The sequence below is a fragment of the Geotrypetes seraphini genome, chromosome 1, assembly GCF_902459505.1.
Source record: "Geotrypetes seraphini chromosome 1, aGeoSer1.1, whole genome shotgun sequence".
Taxonomy (NCBI): domain Eukaryota; kingdom Metazoa; phylum Chordata; class Amphibia; order Gymnophiona; family Dermophiidae; genus Geotrypetes; species Geotrypetes seraphini.
Window position 1 is genome coordinate 46,823,045 of NC_047084.1, and position 16,786 is coordinate 46,839,830.

The 16,786-nt window shown below is 43.5% G+C and overlaps 1 protein-coding gene across 7 annotated transcripts in view; it reads left to right on the top strand.

Moving 5' to 3' along the window:
• Positions 1–16,786, top strand: part of LOC117354005 (cAMP-specific 3',5'-cyclic phosphodiesterase 4D) — a 1,294,824-nt gene that overhangs the window by 967,707 nt on the left and 310,331 nt on the right. The window contains exon 6 of one of the 7 annotated variants that reach the window (XM_033930768.1): positions 12,623–12,954. The exons of 5 other annotated variants lie outside the window; for them this stretch is intronic. In XM_033930768.1, coding sequence (XP_033786659.1) covers positions 12,623–12,645 — 23 coding nt within the window. In that variant the 3' untranslated portion in view covers positions 12,646–12,954. Of the gene's footprint in view, positions 1–12,200; positions 12,308–12,622; positions 12,955–16,786 lie in introns of those variants that run through there. One more of the 7 variants, XM_033930761.1, reaches the window with a different exon arrangement.

Genomic DNA, 16,786 nt, shown 5'->3' on the forward strand with positions numbered 1-16,786 from the left:
ACATAAATCATTCATCACCTTGAGATAACGGAGAAGAACTCTTCTAATATCCAGCAACACCAACATATCCTTTTTCTTCAAACCCGTGGGATGGAATGTAGGTAGCTGGACTTCCTGATTCATATGGAAAATCAAAAACACCTTTGGCAGAAAAGAGGGTATTGTGCACAGAGATGCCTCAGCATCTGTGAACCTGAGAAAGAGTTCTCTGCATAAAAGATCCTGAAGCTCCAACACCTTCCTTGTTGAGGCTATAGCCACCGGAAATACGATCATGACAGTAAGATCAATCAGCAACACCTCTTGCAGAGGACTTTCATAGAGATCAGACTCCGCAGGTGACCCTTGAGGTTAATTCCCTCCCATCCACCGCAAGGTGGAGCTTTTTTAGCTCTTCAGCCAACTAGGAAAAGGGAATTACTTTGGTAGGATTTTTCTGCTCATTCTTTTTTCTTCCAGGTGTAAGTACATCTGCAGCCACAGTATGTCTGGGAAACATCATGTCACCAAAGCTGATGCTCAGGTTACAGCTTCTGTCTCTGTGTAGACAGAAAATGTTACCCAAGCAGAGAGCATGGTTCCATGAGCAAGCTGTCTTCAGCTTGAATCCCTCATGAAGGAAGTAAAGGAACTGAGAGAGGAGGTGGTAAAACTGAGAAGCATCCATGAGAATGAGAGGTATATCAATGAAATGGTTCATGAGGCATCAAAGATTTCCAGCAGTGGGGAAGAAGAGGCCATGCTGAAGGAAGACAGCTGGACTCAGATTACAGAACTCTGCTAGATTGGTACTGTGAGTCCACCCACCCTTGAACTGAAGAACCATTATGTTGCCCTGGAAGTGGAAGAGATGAGAGCATCCCAGGGAGAGGAAGGACCAAAGCTTGAAATTCCAAAAATTGCTGGATCCACAACCACTAGGAGGCGTAAAGTAGTGGTGGTTGGCGATTCCCAGGAGGTATGCTGTCTGCCTGGTGCCAAAATCCATGACGTTACAGAGAAATTGCCAAGACTGATCAAGCCTGATGACTATTATCTGATGCTGCTCATCCACACTGGCACTAATGATACTGCCAGGTACCCCTGAGTATATATCAAAGTGACTTTGTGGCTCTAGCAGGTGCGCAGGTGGTATTCTTGTCCTTCCTCCCTGTTGAGGATAAGGGCCAGATCACAGAAGCACGCATCCTGGAGATGAATGCGTGGCTATATGGATGGTGTCATTGAGAGCATGGGATGATTGGGCTGCTGAGCAGGGATGGTATCCATCTATCAAAGAATGGAAGAAGTGTTTTCGATGGCATTCTGGCTAATCTACTGAAGAGGGCTTTAAACTAGAAGTAATGGAGCAGGGTGATCAAAGCCCCTGGATGAGTATAAGCCCTCAGGTAAGTAAATCACTGAATACCTCTACACGGATGGGAAAAGGGGGCAATGTCTGGAAAGCAGTATACACTAATGCTTGAAGTATGGGAAAGAATCCTTTTACTCAAGGAATACTAATTTCGCTATAACTGCCCCCACATTGTGGAACTCTCTCCCCCAATTTCTTCGGGATGAAATCCAACTACTAAAATTTAAGACTATTCTTAAAACCTTTCTATTTAAAGATGCCTACGCCAAATCTTAATCTTTTTGTCCACTTGTTTCCCTTTTTTATATCTAATCTTTATCTTCAGCGCATTTCACTCATATCATGCACCCCCGCCCTCTATGTTATATCCCTTCCCTCTATCTCATTTCTGCTAAGATTATGTAACTTTTTCCCTACCTCCCCATTTACCCTCACTGTCAGGTCCGTTCGTATGTTTTATATGTTGTTATCTTTCCCACTAATCTTCCTAAAACTCCATTAAATATTTCATTTCTTCCTATTTAAATTTTATTGTTAACCGGTCAGATATTTGTTTTATGGTCGGGATATAAAAAACCAATAAACTTGAAACTTGAAATAAGGTTCTGGATCTAGAAGCTGTGATGGAAGATGAGTTGGATATAGTAGCAATCACAGAGATGTGGTTCACAGAGAACCATGACTGGGATATAGCTATACCGGGCTATAATCTGTTCAGGAAAGACAGGGTAGGAAGAAAAGGAGGGGGGAGTAGCGTTATATGTTAAAGATCATATTAAAGTCACACAATTGCAGGATCTGCAGGGCAAGGAAGAGGCACTGTGGATCAATTTGGAAAATGGTAAATATATTTACATTGGTATGATATAGAGGCCTGCTTCACAGACAGAAGAAATGGACAGAGATTTAATAGTAGACATTCAGAATATATCTTTAAAAAATGGGAAGTTTTACTAATAGGTGATTTTAACATGCCAGATGTTGACTGGTGTATCCCTATTTGGGGTCTTTTACACGTAGGGAGATCTGGATTCTCTATAAGGAGAACTGTTCCAGCAGTTGGTAATGGAACCCATGCGGGATGGGGTCATACTGGACTTAGTGCTTACAAACAGGGAAATGCAGTGGCGTACCTGGGGTATGTGGCACCCGGGGCCCATCATTTTTTGACACCCCCCCCCATGTAAAAAAATATTTTTTGTAATGACCATGAAACGGAATAAATGGTCAGAGTAGAAACAGGCAGTGAAAATTTTCTTTTATTGAACCTCATATATGTAACCATTATTCCAAACATAAAATAACATAAATTATGTCTGAATTGTTATGACATCAGAAGTACATATGGAGTAGTTGCATGTGATGCTTGGGACAGTTCTGATTGTGTTAGTTCGGTTTTATGTGTTTTTTGAATAGAAGGGTTTTTATTTCTTTTTGAAAGTTTTGTAGTATGTGGTCGAGGTCAATAGGTTGTAGAGTTGGGGGTCGAGTGTTGCAGCTCGAATGGCTAGAAGGTTGTCGAACTGTTTTTTTCTTTTGACATTTTTGGTTGGAGGGTCTGTGAATGGTGCGTGAGTTCTCCTATATCTGGTTGAGGTGGATTGAATTATTTAGCTGAAGAAATTAGTTACCCCTCATTCCACACACATTAATTCTCTTCCATTTTTGTTCCCATTATAAAAAACACTGATAAGTTCCCAGAAAAAAAATACATTAAAATAAGAAGTGAAAACAAAGGCCCCTACAGATGAGAACATAACATAAGAATAGCCTAACTGGGTCAGACCAATGGTCCATCATGCCCAGTAGCCCATTCTCATGGTAGCCAATCCAGGTCACTAATACCTGGTCAAAACCCAAAGAGTAGCAACATTCCATGCTACCGATCCAGGGCAAGCAGACACATCCCCCATATCTTAATAACAGATTATGGACTTTTCCTCAAGGAATTTGTCCAAATCTTTCTTAAAACCAGCTACACTATCTGCTTTTACCATAACTTCTGGCCACTTCATTTTTAAGTTTAGATCTTTCCTTCCAAACAGAGACCTTGCTAGATGTCAAATACAGCACAAGGTAACTTCACATGGACTTAGCTGTGCAGGAAATGTGAATCTCCTCATACACCCACCATATAGTGCAAAAATGTGCAAAGGTCTGGTTTTTTCTTTCAATCACTACTTAGCCTAATGCCACACAAGTAACGCTGTTACAAACATATTCTGTAGGTCAATGCTAAGTTTAACAAAGTTTCCTTTCTTGGACCAGAAGGAGATACTGACAAACCACTAGAAGAGATCCCAAAACAACACCCAAAGACCCACTCAGTGTGTGAACCAGTTGAGTGGAGTGGACTAACTGGGGGGTGGAAATGGGCCCGGAGTTTGCTCAGCAGAATTTCCCAGACCACCTCTTCCTCTCAACACATTGACATGCTGCCACCACCACCATTAGGAACACCTTACCGGGTAGGTCAGCAATGCTATAAACTTTATAAAACACATTATTATATTTTCTTATAAAGCACATATTTTAACTGAACTCTCTGACATCCTCAGCCTTTCCATTCATAAAAATAGAAGGAAGAAAAGTTCCCATTTCCTGCTATCTCATGTCCCCGGCCTATACAATATTTTTCTTCTGCAGACCCTTCAAAAGTCTGACCAAATCCTCGTTTCACTTGCATTATAAAGTACTGAGGATGCCATCTCTCCCCAATCCCAGGTCCTAAAGTCTAAGACAGTAGCACAAACTAGTGTTGCCAGATTCAGGAAAAAAAATTTCGATTCGATTCAGCCTATTGAATTGGTTTATCGATTCGACTTTCCTGCCCAATTGGGTGTTTTATTCAAACATCCTGGTGGATTTATTTTATAGCTTTTTCACCCCCCTTTGGCTTCTTCTAACCACACTGGCACTGTGGTGTAAATAAAACAAAGAAACAAAAAAGGACTTTTCCTCTCTCTGTTAAATCCTAGCTCACGTTTGCGGTTTTAACACCAGCTCTGGCAGGATACACATTTCAAATCTGACATATTGTAATCACAAAACAGAAAATAAAATTAGTTTTTCTACCTTTTGTTGTCTGGTTATTTTTCAAATCTTGTTGGTCCAAGGCTTTGGGTGTCTTCTGATAACTTGCTTGCCAGGGTCTCCTTCTTTCTTCTTTCTCTGTGCTAACCATCCATCTGCCATCTCTGTCCTTCCTTTCCGTTTCCCTTCCCTCCCCCGGATGTCTGGCATCTTTCCTTTTTTTCGTCTCCCTCCACAGATCCACCTTTTCTTAACTACCCTTTCATCCAGCAGCTCTCCCTCCTTCCCCACCACCCCAGGGTCCACCATCTCTCCCTTTCTTTTCCCAACTACCCTCCTAACCAGTATCTCTATCCCCCCCTCCACACCATCCCTTGTGTCCAACTTCTCTCCCTTTCTGTTCCTTCCCTCCCTAAAACCCATGATCCATCATCTCTCTCCCTCTCCTCTATTTTCAGACCCATTATTTCTTCCCACCCAAAGTCCGGCATATGCACGTCTCTTTGAACCCCTCCCCTTTCCCTCCATGTACTTCTACACCAGGGCCCCCCCTCCCCTGAAGGCCTGTACCCCCCTTAAAGGTCTGCATCCCACCCCTTGAAGGCCTGCACCCCCACGAAGGCCTGTCCCCCCCTTGAAGGCCTGCCTGCCTGTCCCCCCCGAAGGCCTGCACCCCTCCCGAAGGCCTGCCTGCCTGTCCCCTCCCGAAGGCCTGCACCCCTCCCGAAGGCCTGCCTGCCTGTTCCCCTTGAAGGCCTGCATGCCTGTCCCCCTTGAAGGGCTGTCCCCCCGAAGGCCTCCACCCCCCTCGAAGGCTTGTCACCCCCCCTTGAAGGCCTGCATGCCTGTCCCCCTTGAAGGCCTGTTCCCCCCGAAGGCCTGCACCCCCCTTGAAGGCCTGCCTGCCTGTCCCACTTGAAGGCCTGTCCCCCCCGAAGGCCTGCACCGCCCTTCCGAAGGCCTGTCCCCCCTTGAAGGCCTACCTGCCTGTCCCTTTTGAAGGCCTGTCCCTCCCCCGAAGGCCTGCACCCCCAAAGGCCTGCACCCCCCCTTGAAGGCCTGCCTGCCTGTCCCCCCCCCCCGAAGGCCTGTCCCCCTGAAGGCCTTCTGCCCCCCCCAAAGAACCACTCGCCCCCACCACCACCACAACCACGAAGGACTGCTCATCCCCACGGCCTCCCATTTACCTAGGGAAACAGCCTGCACAAGATCGCAATGCCAGCGATCTTTGCCTGCTTCAGCTGTTTCCTCCACCGCGGTCTCGCCCCTCCTCTGATGTCAAAGGAGGGGCGGGACCACGGCGGAGGAAACAGCTGAAGCAAGCAAAGATCACTGGCATCGCGATCTTGTGCAGGCTGTTTCCAGACGCAACACCCGGCACAGGGGGGGAACCGGACCTGGAGCACCCCCTCAGGGCTTGCACCTGTGGCGGACCACCTCCCCCCCCCTTAGTTAGCCACTGTTCTGATGTTAAAGTGGCTGATCATCTGGCATCCAGTGATCATTGCATGATATGGTTTAATATTAAGACAGGTATAGAGAGGGCTTATTCAAAAGGAAAGGTTCTAGAGTTTTAAAAAATTAACTTTGTTCAGATTGGGAATTATGTTAAGGAATTGTTGTCTGGATGGGAATGTCCAGAAGGATTAGAAATGCAGTGGGCAAAACTGAAAGGAACGACACACCTTTTTGTGAGGCAAGTAAGAGGAAAAGAAGGCCGCTTTGGTTCACAAAAGTAGTAGCTGAGAAGGTAAAGAATAAGAGGTTAAAGATCGCAGAAAGAAGAAGAAAGGGAAAAATATCTGGAAAAGTTCAGAGAGGCTGGTTGAGTAGTCAAGAAAGTAAAGATACAAATGGAAGAAAAAATAGCTGGTAAAACAGGGAGACAAGACATTTTTTTTAGATATATCAGTGCTAGGAATAAGTGCAAAAGTGGCATTGAAAGGCTCAAATGAAGGGGGGAACTATGTAGAAGCTGATAAAGAAAAGGCAGAATAACTTAACAAATAGTTCTGTTCTGTGTTCACAGCCAAAGCGCCTGGAGTAGGATCGCAGAAGATAAATGTGAATAATGATGGAGTAGTGGTAGACCCTGATTGATTTTCAGAGGGATGTGTTCATGAGGAGCTAGCTAAATCAAAGATAGACAAAGCGATGGGGCCGGATGGTGTACATCTGAGGATGCTGAAGGAACTTAGGGAAGTTCTGGCGGCTCTGCTGACCTTTTCAATGCTTCTCTAGAGTCGGGAGTGGTACAGGAGGACTGGAGAAGGGCGGATGTCGTGAATTGTGAAAGTGGTTCCAGTACAGAACTAATACTACCAATAATTGGTTTTCCAGGCTTAACAAGCTGTTTGTGTATTTTAGACAGTGCAAAATGTAGGAGTTTTAGGATGTTCAGCTATCAAAAGGAAAGTCACACCATCTGCTACTAATAAAATTAAAAAAATCTCTTTTGTAACATAGGAGTTGATTCATTGTTGCTGTAGTATAATATTGTGCATCATTCAGCTCTCTCATAATCTCATTGATGTAATTGTCCTATTCAGGATCTCCACAGCACCCAATTTATCAGTTGATGTTTAGCATTATTTCTTTCCTGTTTTGTAATGACTTAAGTCTGTATTTCCTGCTTTAGTGAGATTGTAAAATTACTTGTTTTCTTTCTTTCTTTTTTTTTTCTTCTATATCCTTAGCATACTTTAACACCATTTGTTCAAATGGAGAAATTAGAGGGTTAATTGGGCCTAGTGGAGTCTACTCAGAGGTGTTTTTTTTATACAGAACATATAATTTATCAGTGAAAAAAAAGTGTGCTTTTTAGTTTCCTTGTGAACTTACAAAGATCTACTCCAGTCTCCATAGCATTATATTTAACTGTTGGTGCAAAAGATAAACCCTTATTTAAAAGATCAACTTCTTCCTCAGATAAAGTAGTACTTTAAAGCTCACAATGGTAGGATTAGATATATCTAACATGTTCTGTAAAATCCTGCGCCTCGCCCCCCCCCCCCACCCCGCCTCTCCGTTGACTTGGACTTGTGTGCAGTCTCTTTTCTTCTCCTTATATTCTCCCCCCCCACCTTCCAGATATGCTCCATCAAAAATGAGTTCTACTAACAGGTGGAAGGGAGAACAGAGATGATGAGAGATCAGGAAAGTCGTCATCTTCAGTTTCCTCTGTTTCTGATGCTTTTTTTGGGCAGCTATAACTATTAAATGACCCACACATTTGCCTTCATACCCTCAAACTGCCTTTGTGGACAACCTCCCCCTGTATCATTCTAAAGCAAATACCCCCAGAGTAGTACTGCTGCCGGATTCACCAGTTCGATTCGATTCACTTCGGTGAATCTGTTTTCTAAAAAAAAATCAGACTCACTGATGAAGTTAGTCATGAGTCTCCTGACATATGTCTGGGTCTTCTAAAGCAGCAGCATAGCAGGCCCGAAAATATGTCAGGTCTCATGGTGGTGGGGGGGAGTCAATCAGGAAGTGCTGCACAGGGGGATAGGAGGGATGGAAGGCTGCGCAGGGGGATGGGAGGGATGGATGGAAAGCTGCTGCACTTGGGGGGGAGAGAGAAGAAAGGAAGAATTATTGGACACAAGGTGGAGGAGATGACGGGAGAGATGCAAGAGGTAGAAAGGTGTGCAGGAGAAATCCTGCATATGGTGGAGGGAGGGACATGCATGGAGAAGAGAGAGAGAGAGAAAAATGTTGGAAATAGGGTGGAAGGCAGGGAAAAATGATGCATGGGGAGAGAGAAAGAAATGTTGCACATGATAATGGAGGGGAGGAAGGGAGAGATGCATGGAGAATAGAGAGGTTTGACCTCAGGGGGAGAGAGAGATGGTATACAGTGGGAAAGAAACAGAAATGTTGGATATGGAGGTAGAAGGGAAGGTACAGAGATGGAAGCACAGAAAAAGAAGAAAACGTTAAATGGGCAGGAGCCCTGGTAAGCGAGTTAACAGAAGACAAACAGAAACCAGAGCCTGGGACTAACATGGTTTGAATAATAAAATGACCAGAAAACAAAAGGTAGAACAAATAATTTTATTTTTTATTTTGTGATTACAGTATGTCATATTTGAAATCCTGCCAGAGCTAGTGTTAGACAGTGAGCATGAGCTAGGACCTAACAGAGAGATGGAAAGTATTTTTTGTTTTATTTACACCACAGCACTGTCATGGGGTAGGAGCAGAGGCTTCAAAATAAACCCGCCAGGCCATTTGAAGAAAAAAAAAAGCTCGACTGGGCAGGAAAAACTTAATCAAATCAAATCAAAAAACAATTCTTTAGGCCAAATTGTATCAAAAATATTTTCCCTGACTTGGGCAGCACTACAGAGTACCGTATTTTCACTCATATGCAGCGCACCCGTGTAAAACGCGCACACGAGTATAGCGCGCGGGGAACACATTTATGTAAATAAATTTTTATATACCGCGCACACTCGTATACCACGCATGCCGCCCCGACTCTCTCGTCGCCGCCCGACTCTCCTTTCGCCCGCCCCGACTCTCCTCTGGCCACTCCAACTCTCCTTTCGCCCACCCCGACTCTCCTCTCCCCCTTGAAGTCCTGTCCCCACCCTGAAAGCCTGATGCCCCCCCGATGTCCGATTCACCCCTCCCCCCCCCGCAGGACCGCTCGCACCCCCACCCCGAAGGACCGCTCGCACTCGCACCCCGAAGGACCGCTCGCACCCCCACAGCCTTCCCACCCACCCCCATCATGGAGAAGCTCCTACCGTTGTCCTGCTGCTTCCTCTGCCGGCGGTCCTGGCCCTTCTGTGAGCCCTGCGTCTGCTGCTTCCTCTTCCGCGGGACCGCTGGAAGAGGAAGCAGCGCAGGCGCAGGGCTCACAGAAGGGCCGGGACCGCCGGAAGAGGAAGCAGCAGACGCAGGGCTCATAGAAGGGCCGGGACCGCCGGCAGAGGAAGCAGCAGGACAACGGTAGGAGCTTCTCCATGATGGGGGGGTGGGAAGGCTGTGGGGGTGCGAGCGGTCCTTCGGGGTGCGAGTGTGAGCGGTCCTTCGGGATGGGGGTGTGAGCGGTCCTGCGGGGTGAATCGGACGTCAGGGGGGGGGGAACTATGTAAAAAAAAAGTTGTAAAATGCGCTCTCGCCTATAACGCGCATGGTTATGCACGGTTTGTAAAATCGTGTATAACGCGTGCGTTATATGCATGAAAATACGGTAATCCCTCAATCCTACCTACAACCTGGGGATCATCTAACACAGTGATTCCCAACCCTGTCCTGGAGGAACACCAGGCCAATCGGGTTTTCAGGCTAGCCCTAATGAATATGCATGAGAGAGATTTGCATATGATGGAAGTGATAGGCATGCAAATTTGCTTCATGCATATTCATTAGGGCTAGCCTGAAAACCCAATTGGCCTGGTGTTCCTCCAGGACAGGGTTGGGAACCACTGATCTAACAAACTATCATTACAATGTCAAAAGTGAGTTCCTCTGAAATCTACTCGCTCCAGCAAATCTACCCACCACACTGGAGTTTGATTCGATTAAATAATTGCCTCAATGCCAACCTACTCCACAGAGAAAAAATGTCCTGTCAACAAACACAAAATTTATTGTCAAATATCTATGATGTAGCTGGGAATAAAATGTGTTATTCTGCTCTAACGGATGTTTATTCCTTCAACTATTTATTACATTAAGTTCCAAAATAAAGTTTTGTAAGCTCTTCCCATAAGTTCCCCACCCCCCAAATTATCCAGTCTAGGTGCCACGGTCAGATTAAAATCCCCCCAAACCAAAAGTATACCATACTGGTATTGAAGTATTTCAGCAAGACAGTGATCAAAATGATCCCCATGGCCTATATTAGGCGCATACAAATTAACTATAGCCCCCCAGTAAAAGAAAATGGACCTCTTCATTCACTTGCATGTGGCGAATCTCAACCTTCATGGTCTTATCAAACAATATACCCCCTCCCCTAGATTTCTTGACATTAGAAGCCCACATCTGAGTAGGGAACATACCAATTTCTTATGTCTCATATGGAGGTGAGTCTCCTGTACTAAACAAATAGCCCCTTACAATCTCTTCAGTTCTTTAAACATTTGCACCTGCTTAAAAGGGGAATTAAGACCGCACATTATAAGACAAAACCCTAAGCGTGGAAGGATCCATCCAAAAGAACAATAGGGCCTGGATTCTCTATACAGTGCAGATATCGGTGGCCACCTAAAAAGTGGCTGCCGATCACATGTCAATCTCATGACTGCACCATACAAAGAATTTCGCCTCCGGGAAAAATAGTTGCCAGAAATGTAAGCCAGAGTTATCCAGGCCTACATTTCTAGTGCCTATCTTTGGCATGAATCATACCTCTGTAGGTGTTAGGCTGTGTATCAAGTTTCAAGTTTTATTAAAATTTTGATGTACTGCAATATCATTAATTCAAAGAGATTTACGATTAAAAACAGGGTCTTAATTATTAACTACAACCAACACAAACGGACCTGACGTACCAATACATAAGGGAAGTAGGGAGAATACAATAAGTATAGTAAAGAATACATACAAGGAAAATACAAATGGAGGGTAAGAAAATTTAAAAGTAATTATAAAAGTATAGTAGTTCCAGCATTAGCCACGCCCACAGTGGCATTAGGTAGCCTATAGCATCTATGAAGATGGAATTCTGGCTCCAATTTATTAGGCGCTGGTAGGTGCCTTGAAATGCAGTTAAAATTTTAATTTCAACAGTGTTTTATTTTTTTACTGAGTGTGGGTGCCTACTGGCATCTAAAAAAATCAGTGCCAGTCAGAGAATCCAAACGTAAGGGCACAACCTACCCCTCGCTGAACTATTTTGAATATTGGAGAATGGACTCCATCATACAAAACTGTGACTCCCTAATTCTATAAACTTGCAAACAGGGTCAGTTATATGCGTAAATTAATTTAATTATTGGCTTTAATTGGTCTTAAGTGGCACTATTTGGCAGTAATTTGCATTTATGCTCATAACTGCCTTTAGTATTCTACAAATTATGCATGCAAAATGTATAATGTGCAACTGCAAGGGGGGGTAGACCTGGGAAGGACTTATGTGCATGAGTTCTAGAATACTAGTAGTTAACGTGGCTCACATCTGGTAGTTAGATGCAAGCATTTACACCAACCATTGAGCTGGCATAAGTTCTGTCACCTAAAGTTAAGCGGGTAACATAAGAACATAAGAATTGCCGCTGCTGGGTCAGACCAGTGGTCCATCGTGCCCAGGCAGCTCTTAGGTCAAAGACAGCGCCCTAACTGAGTCTAGCCTTACCTGCGTACGTTCTGGTTCAGCAGGAACTTGTCTAACTTTGTCTTGAATCCCTGGAGGGTGTTTTCCCCTATAACAGCCTCCGGAAGAGCATTCCAGTTTTCTACACTCTCTGGGTGAAGAACTTCCTTACGTTTGTACGGAATCTATCCCCTTTTAACTTTAGAGAGGTTTTCTCTACCTTGGAGAGGGTGAACATCTTATCTTTATCTACTAGCAATCTATAATGGCATTTATGTGTGTTATTGCTGATATAGAATTGACGCAGATCATTCTGGAATCTAACTTTAGACAATCTTTTGAGAATTACTCCCCCTAATGGTGAATGAGACTCCCTGTACATGAAGGTTCATACAGTTATCTGAATAGTATAATTTATTGCAGTAATAACTTTTGAGATTTATGATTACAGAGAGTTTTGTAGATTGATGGAGATATTTCAGTCTCTGTAAATTATTTGCACATCTTGCATTGCCTTATATTTTTGGACTTTTCATTTAGGTGTCATCTTATTAAAGCAGCCCCAGTGAGGGTAAAAGTATGTGCATTGTTCAACAATGTACCTGTTTTTATTTGCATGCGGGGCTCAGTTGGAGGAAGCAACAGCATGCTTAATTTTGGATTTTCAAGACTTGCCCGGAAAAATGTACACCTAGAAACAGCGGCACAGATCTCTGCAGATGCTTTTTTTTTCAGGAGCAGTTATCCATATGTTTGTTTTGATTACTGATGCAAATCCTGTGAGTGAAAAGTACGAGCATCTAAGGAGTTTGCCGCAGTGTAGGCAGTTTGATTATTGTCCCCTCAGTGAATCAGGCTCTATCAAAGGAAAGTGCAACTAGTTTTTCAGCCATTTTACCTACAGCATCCAAGACCTGCTTTCAACCAGCTGTCAGATGTGTTTCTTGCAAAGGGATTTCTAGACGCAAGAATAATACACACATAGATGTTTAACATACAAGATACATGTGACCTCAAAATAATCCAAGCCTCAGTGGAACAGACCAAATCTGCACTCCTGTATGCTTTGAGAGAGGAGAAAGGGGACTTCTAAAGATGTGTGAACCCATCCCTGTGCATTTAAGAAATATGAAGCTGCTAATACTACTCATCTACATAGCACTTCTCACTCAAAAAAAACCTGGCTTCCATTGGACAATTACTGCACTAATAATTCATATAATGAAGTCTACCTCCAGTGTCTTAATAGAATGTCTGCTTAAACCCATCTCACATTTTCAATGCTTACTTTACATACAAGCTATGTACAATCAGTAATAATGTACTGGTTTATAATACTGTTAAAGTTCATTTTATAATTCATGTTTATCTTATCTCATCAGAATTCTGTTATTGAAAATGTACTGCAAACTATGTTTATCTTATGATAAAACTTGAATAAAAAGAAATATAAAAAAAAAGATGAAGCTGCAGCTCGCTGACCCAGGTATCCAGGGTTCTCAACATACACTCACACACATAGCATAGACAGGGAAGCTCATTTTGAAAAGGATTTCCATGGGTAAAACAGTGCTTTACTGTGGAAGATGGATTTTTGTGGCATGACCTGCCCAATATGTGGAGGAGTCACCTTCTGGTAGGATCATCAGGCTGAGGACCAAGAAAGCCAGGGTTCAAATCCAGCTTCTCCCATTAACACTCTCTGTGACCTTGGACAAGTAACTTCATCCTTCATTGCCTCAGTTACAGAAAGAGATTTTTGGGTGTAAAACCCGTTTTTACATGTAGAACCATACATTTTATCAAATTGTGTGGTGGTATATGAGTGTGCATATAATTACATGTGACGACAAAATGGTGTTTGTTTACACCTGTGCCATGTGCAGGCATACTCTGTGGAGCAAGTTAGATGGAGCAAAAACGGAGTTCCGATGCAAGTGTGGCCTTAGTTAACCCTGGATATTCAATGCTGGGACATTCCAACCTCTGGCATTGAATATCCGGGTTAGTATAGCAATCCAAAAGCTAACTATGTACCAGCTGATATTCAGACTGGTGTGGTTAGCTTGGAGGATAAAATTAGTGCAGCCTTTTATCTGTCCTAACTTTATCCACTTACTTAACTAGTTAGCAGACTGACTATCACTGCCTCTGTCCCTGGACTGCCCTAGCCTAGTGGTTAATGCTCCTGCCTGGTTAAACCATTTTGAATATTAGCCCTTTAATATTTTGGGTAACTTATCAATGTGCAGCCTCTGTGCACAAAAGTTTACTCAGACTGAGCAGAGGTGTTCAAAAGAGGAAAACAAAGATGAAAATGTTATAATGCCTTTGTATTTCTCCATGGTGCAGCCACACATGGAATACTGTGGCGATTCTGGTCACCACATCTCAAAAAAGATATAACAGAAGCAAGATGGCCGCGGTGCAGTGAGGACGCTAGCAATTCATTCTCCTGCCAAAATTATTTCCTATCTCTGTTTATCGAAGTTTTTATCTCAATGCCTAAAAGAAGGGGAAGAGCGGCTGCTACTACCCGGCAACCTGAACCTACCTCGCGAGGGAAGGAGACGATGGATAGCTTCCTTACATCTTCACCTCAGGGCGAACCGGCTTTGCTGAGTCAAAGGGAGGTCTCGGTGTTCGGGAGAGAGGTGTCTCTTAGCCCAGCAGGACCAGTCCCTCCCCAGCAGCCACGAGAAAGGGAAACTACGGCGGCTCAGAAGGGACAGGATGCAATCTCCCTTGCTGAGCTTGATTCTTAGGCAGCAGAAACTACAGGCCGGTGAGCCTCACTTCAGTTGTTGGAAAATTAATGGAAGTGTTGCTGAAAAAAAGGATGGTGTACTTCCTTGAATCTAATGGGTTACAGGATCTGAGGCAAAATAGCTTTACAAAAGGTAAATCATGCCAAACGAACCTGATTGAATTTTTTGATTGGGTGACCAGAGAGCTGGATCGAGGACATATGCTAGATGTAATTTACTTAGATTTCAGCAAAGCCTTTGATACAGTTCCTCATAGGAGACTGTTGAACAAACTTGAAAGGCTGAAGTTAAGACCCAAAGTGGTGAACTGGGTTAGAAACTGGCTGTCGGACAGATGCCAGAGGGTGGTGTTAATGGAAGTCGCTCGGAGGAAGGAAAGGTGAGTAGTGGAGTCCCTCAGGGTTCGGTGTTGGGGCCAATCCTGTTCAATATGTTTGTGAGTGACATTGCTGAAGGGTTAGAAGGAAAAGTGTGCCTTTTTACAAATGATACCGAGATTTGTAACAGAGTAGACACTGAAGAGGGAGTGGAAAATATGAAAAAGGATCTGCAAAAGTTAGAGGAATGGTCTAATCCCTGGCAACTAAAATTCAATGCAAAGAAATGCAGAGTAATGTATTTGGGGATTAATAATCGGAAGGAACCATATATGCTGGGAGGAGAGAAGCTGATATGCACGGACGGGGAGAGGGACCTTGGAGTGATAGTGTCCGAAGATCTAAAGGCGAAAAAACAGTGTGACAAGGCGGTGGCTGCTGCCAGAAAGATGCTGGCCTGTATAAAGAGAGACGTAGCCAGTAGAAGGAAGAAGGTGTTGATGCCCCTGTACAGGCCATTAGTAAGATGCCAACTTGGAGTATTGTGTTCAGTTTTGGAGACCGTATTTGGTGAAGGATGTAAGAAGATTTGAGGCGGTCCAGAGGAGGGCGATGAAAATGATAGGAGGCTTGCGTCAGAAGATGGCTGAGGAGAGACTGGAAACCCTGAATAGGTATACCCTAGAGGAAAGGGGAGACAGGGGAGATATGATTCAGACGTTCAAATACTTGAAAGGTATTAACGTAGAACAAAATCTTTTCCAGAGAAAGGAAAATGGTAAAACCAGAGGACATAATTTGAGGTTGAGGGGTGGTAGATTCAAGGGCAATGTTAGGAAATTCTACTTTCCGGAGAGGGTGGTAGATGCCTGGAGAGAGGTGGTAGAGAGTAAAACTGTGACTGAGTTCAAAGAAGCGTGGGATGAACACTGAGGATCTAGAATCAAAAAATAATATTAAATATTGAACTAAGGCCAGTACTGGGCAGACTTGCACGGTCTGTGTCTGTATATGGCCATTTGGTGGAGGATGGGCTGAGGAGGGCTTCAATGGCTGGGATGGTGTAGATGGGCTGGAGTAGGTTTTAACAGAGATTTCGGCAGTTGGAACCCAAGCACAGTACCAGGTAAAGCTTTGGATTCTTGCCCAGAAATAGCTAAGAAGAAAAAATTTAAAAATTTAAATTGAATCAGGTTGGGCAGACTGGATGGACCATTCAGGTCTTTATCTGCCGTCATCATCTACTATGTTACTATGACCTTGGTTGACCACTGTTGGAAACGGTACTGAACATGATGGACCTTCAGTCTGTCCCACTATGGCAACTCTTATGTATGTTCTTATTTTGTCACTTATGTGGTAGGACTCTTTATGCCACATTTTTAAAATGGAGCATATGATTGCCATACAGCAGGGGCATTATAGGAAATTTAAGGATGTTTTGGAGCCATTAACAAAATTCTGTATGGAATGATTATTATTTTTCCCTTTGAACATACATGTCCAAGGTGGGTAGGAGTGGGGGCAGGGAATACTTTTAATTTAATTATGGTTGAGTGCAATTGTTTGGTATATAGCAGGGGGGGTTGATACATGTATTTGATATGAAATACAATTTGATGAAATTTAAGTGCTGTTAAAGTGTAAAATGTTTGTATATTTTGTTGCACTTATTGTTAGTTTTAAACTGAATAAAGATTTACAAAAAAAGAAAAGAAAAGAAAATCTGCATGTAAGTTAACCCTGCAAAAGTTTGCATGCTAAAGAGCATTTGTAAATATATGTGCATGGTTTCCTCTGGGCAATGTTCAAAGAAGTCTGTGTACTTTCACTTTGAATCTAGCCAAGTCTGCACAGTGGAAAGTATTGTGTGTACTTTTAACATACATGTGCAATTATAAAATTATCTCTTAAATAGGGGGAAAAAAACTTTTTATATGTTTGGCATATCTGAAATTCAGGAACACAAACATAACCTGGAAGAAAATGAAAAAGGGCAGTGAGCCCAACTCCCAAAGGGTGGCCAGAGGATGATGGTTAA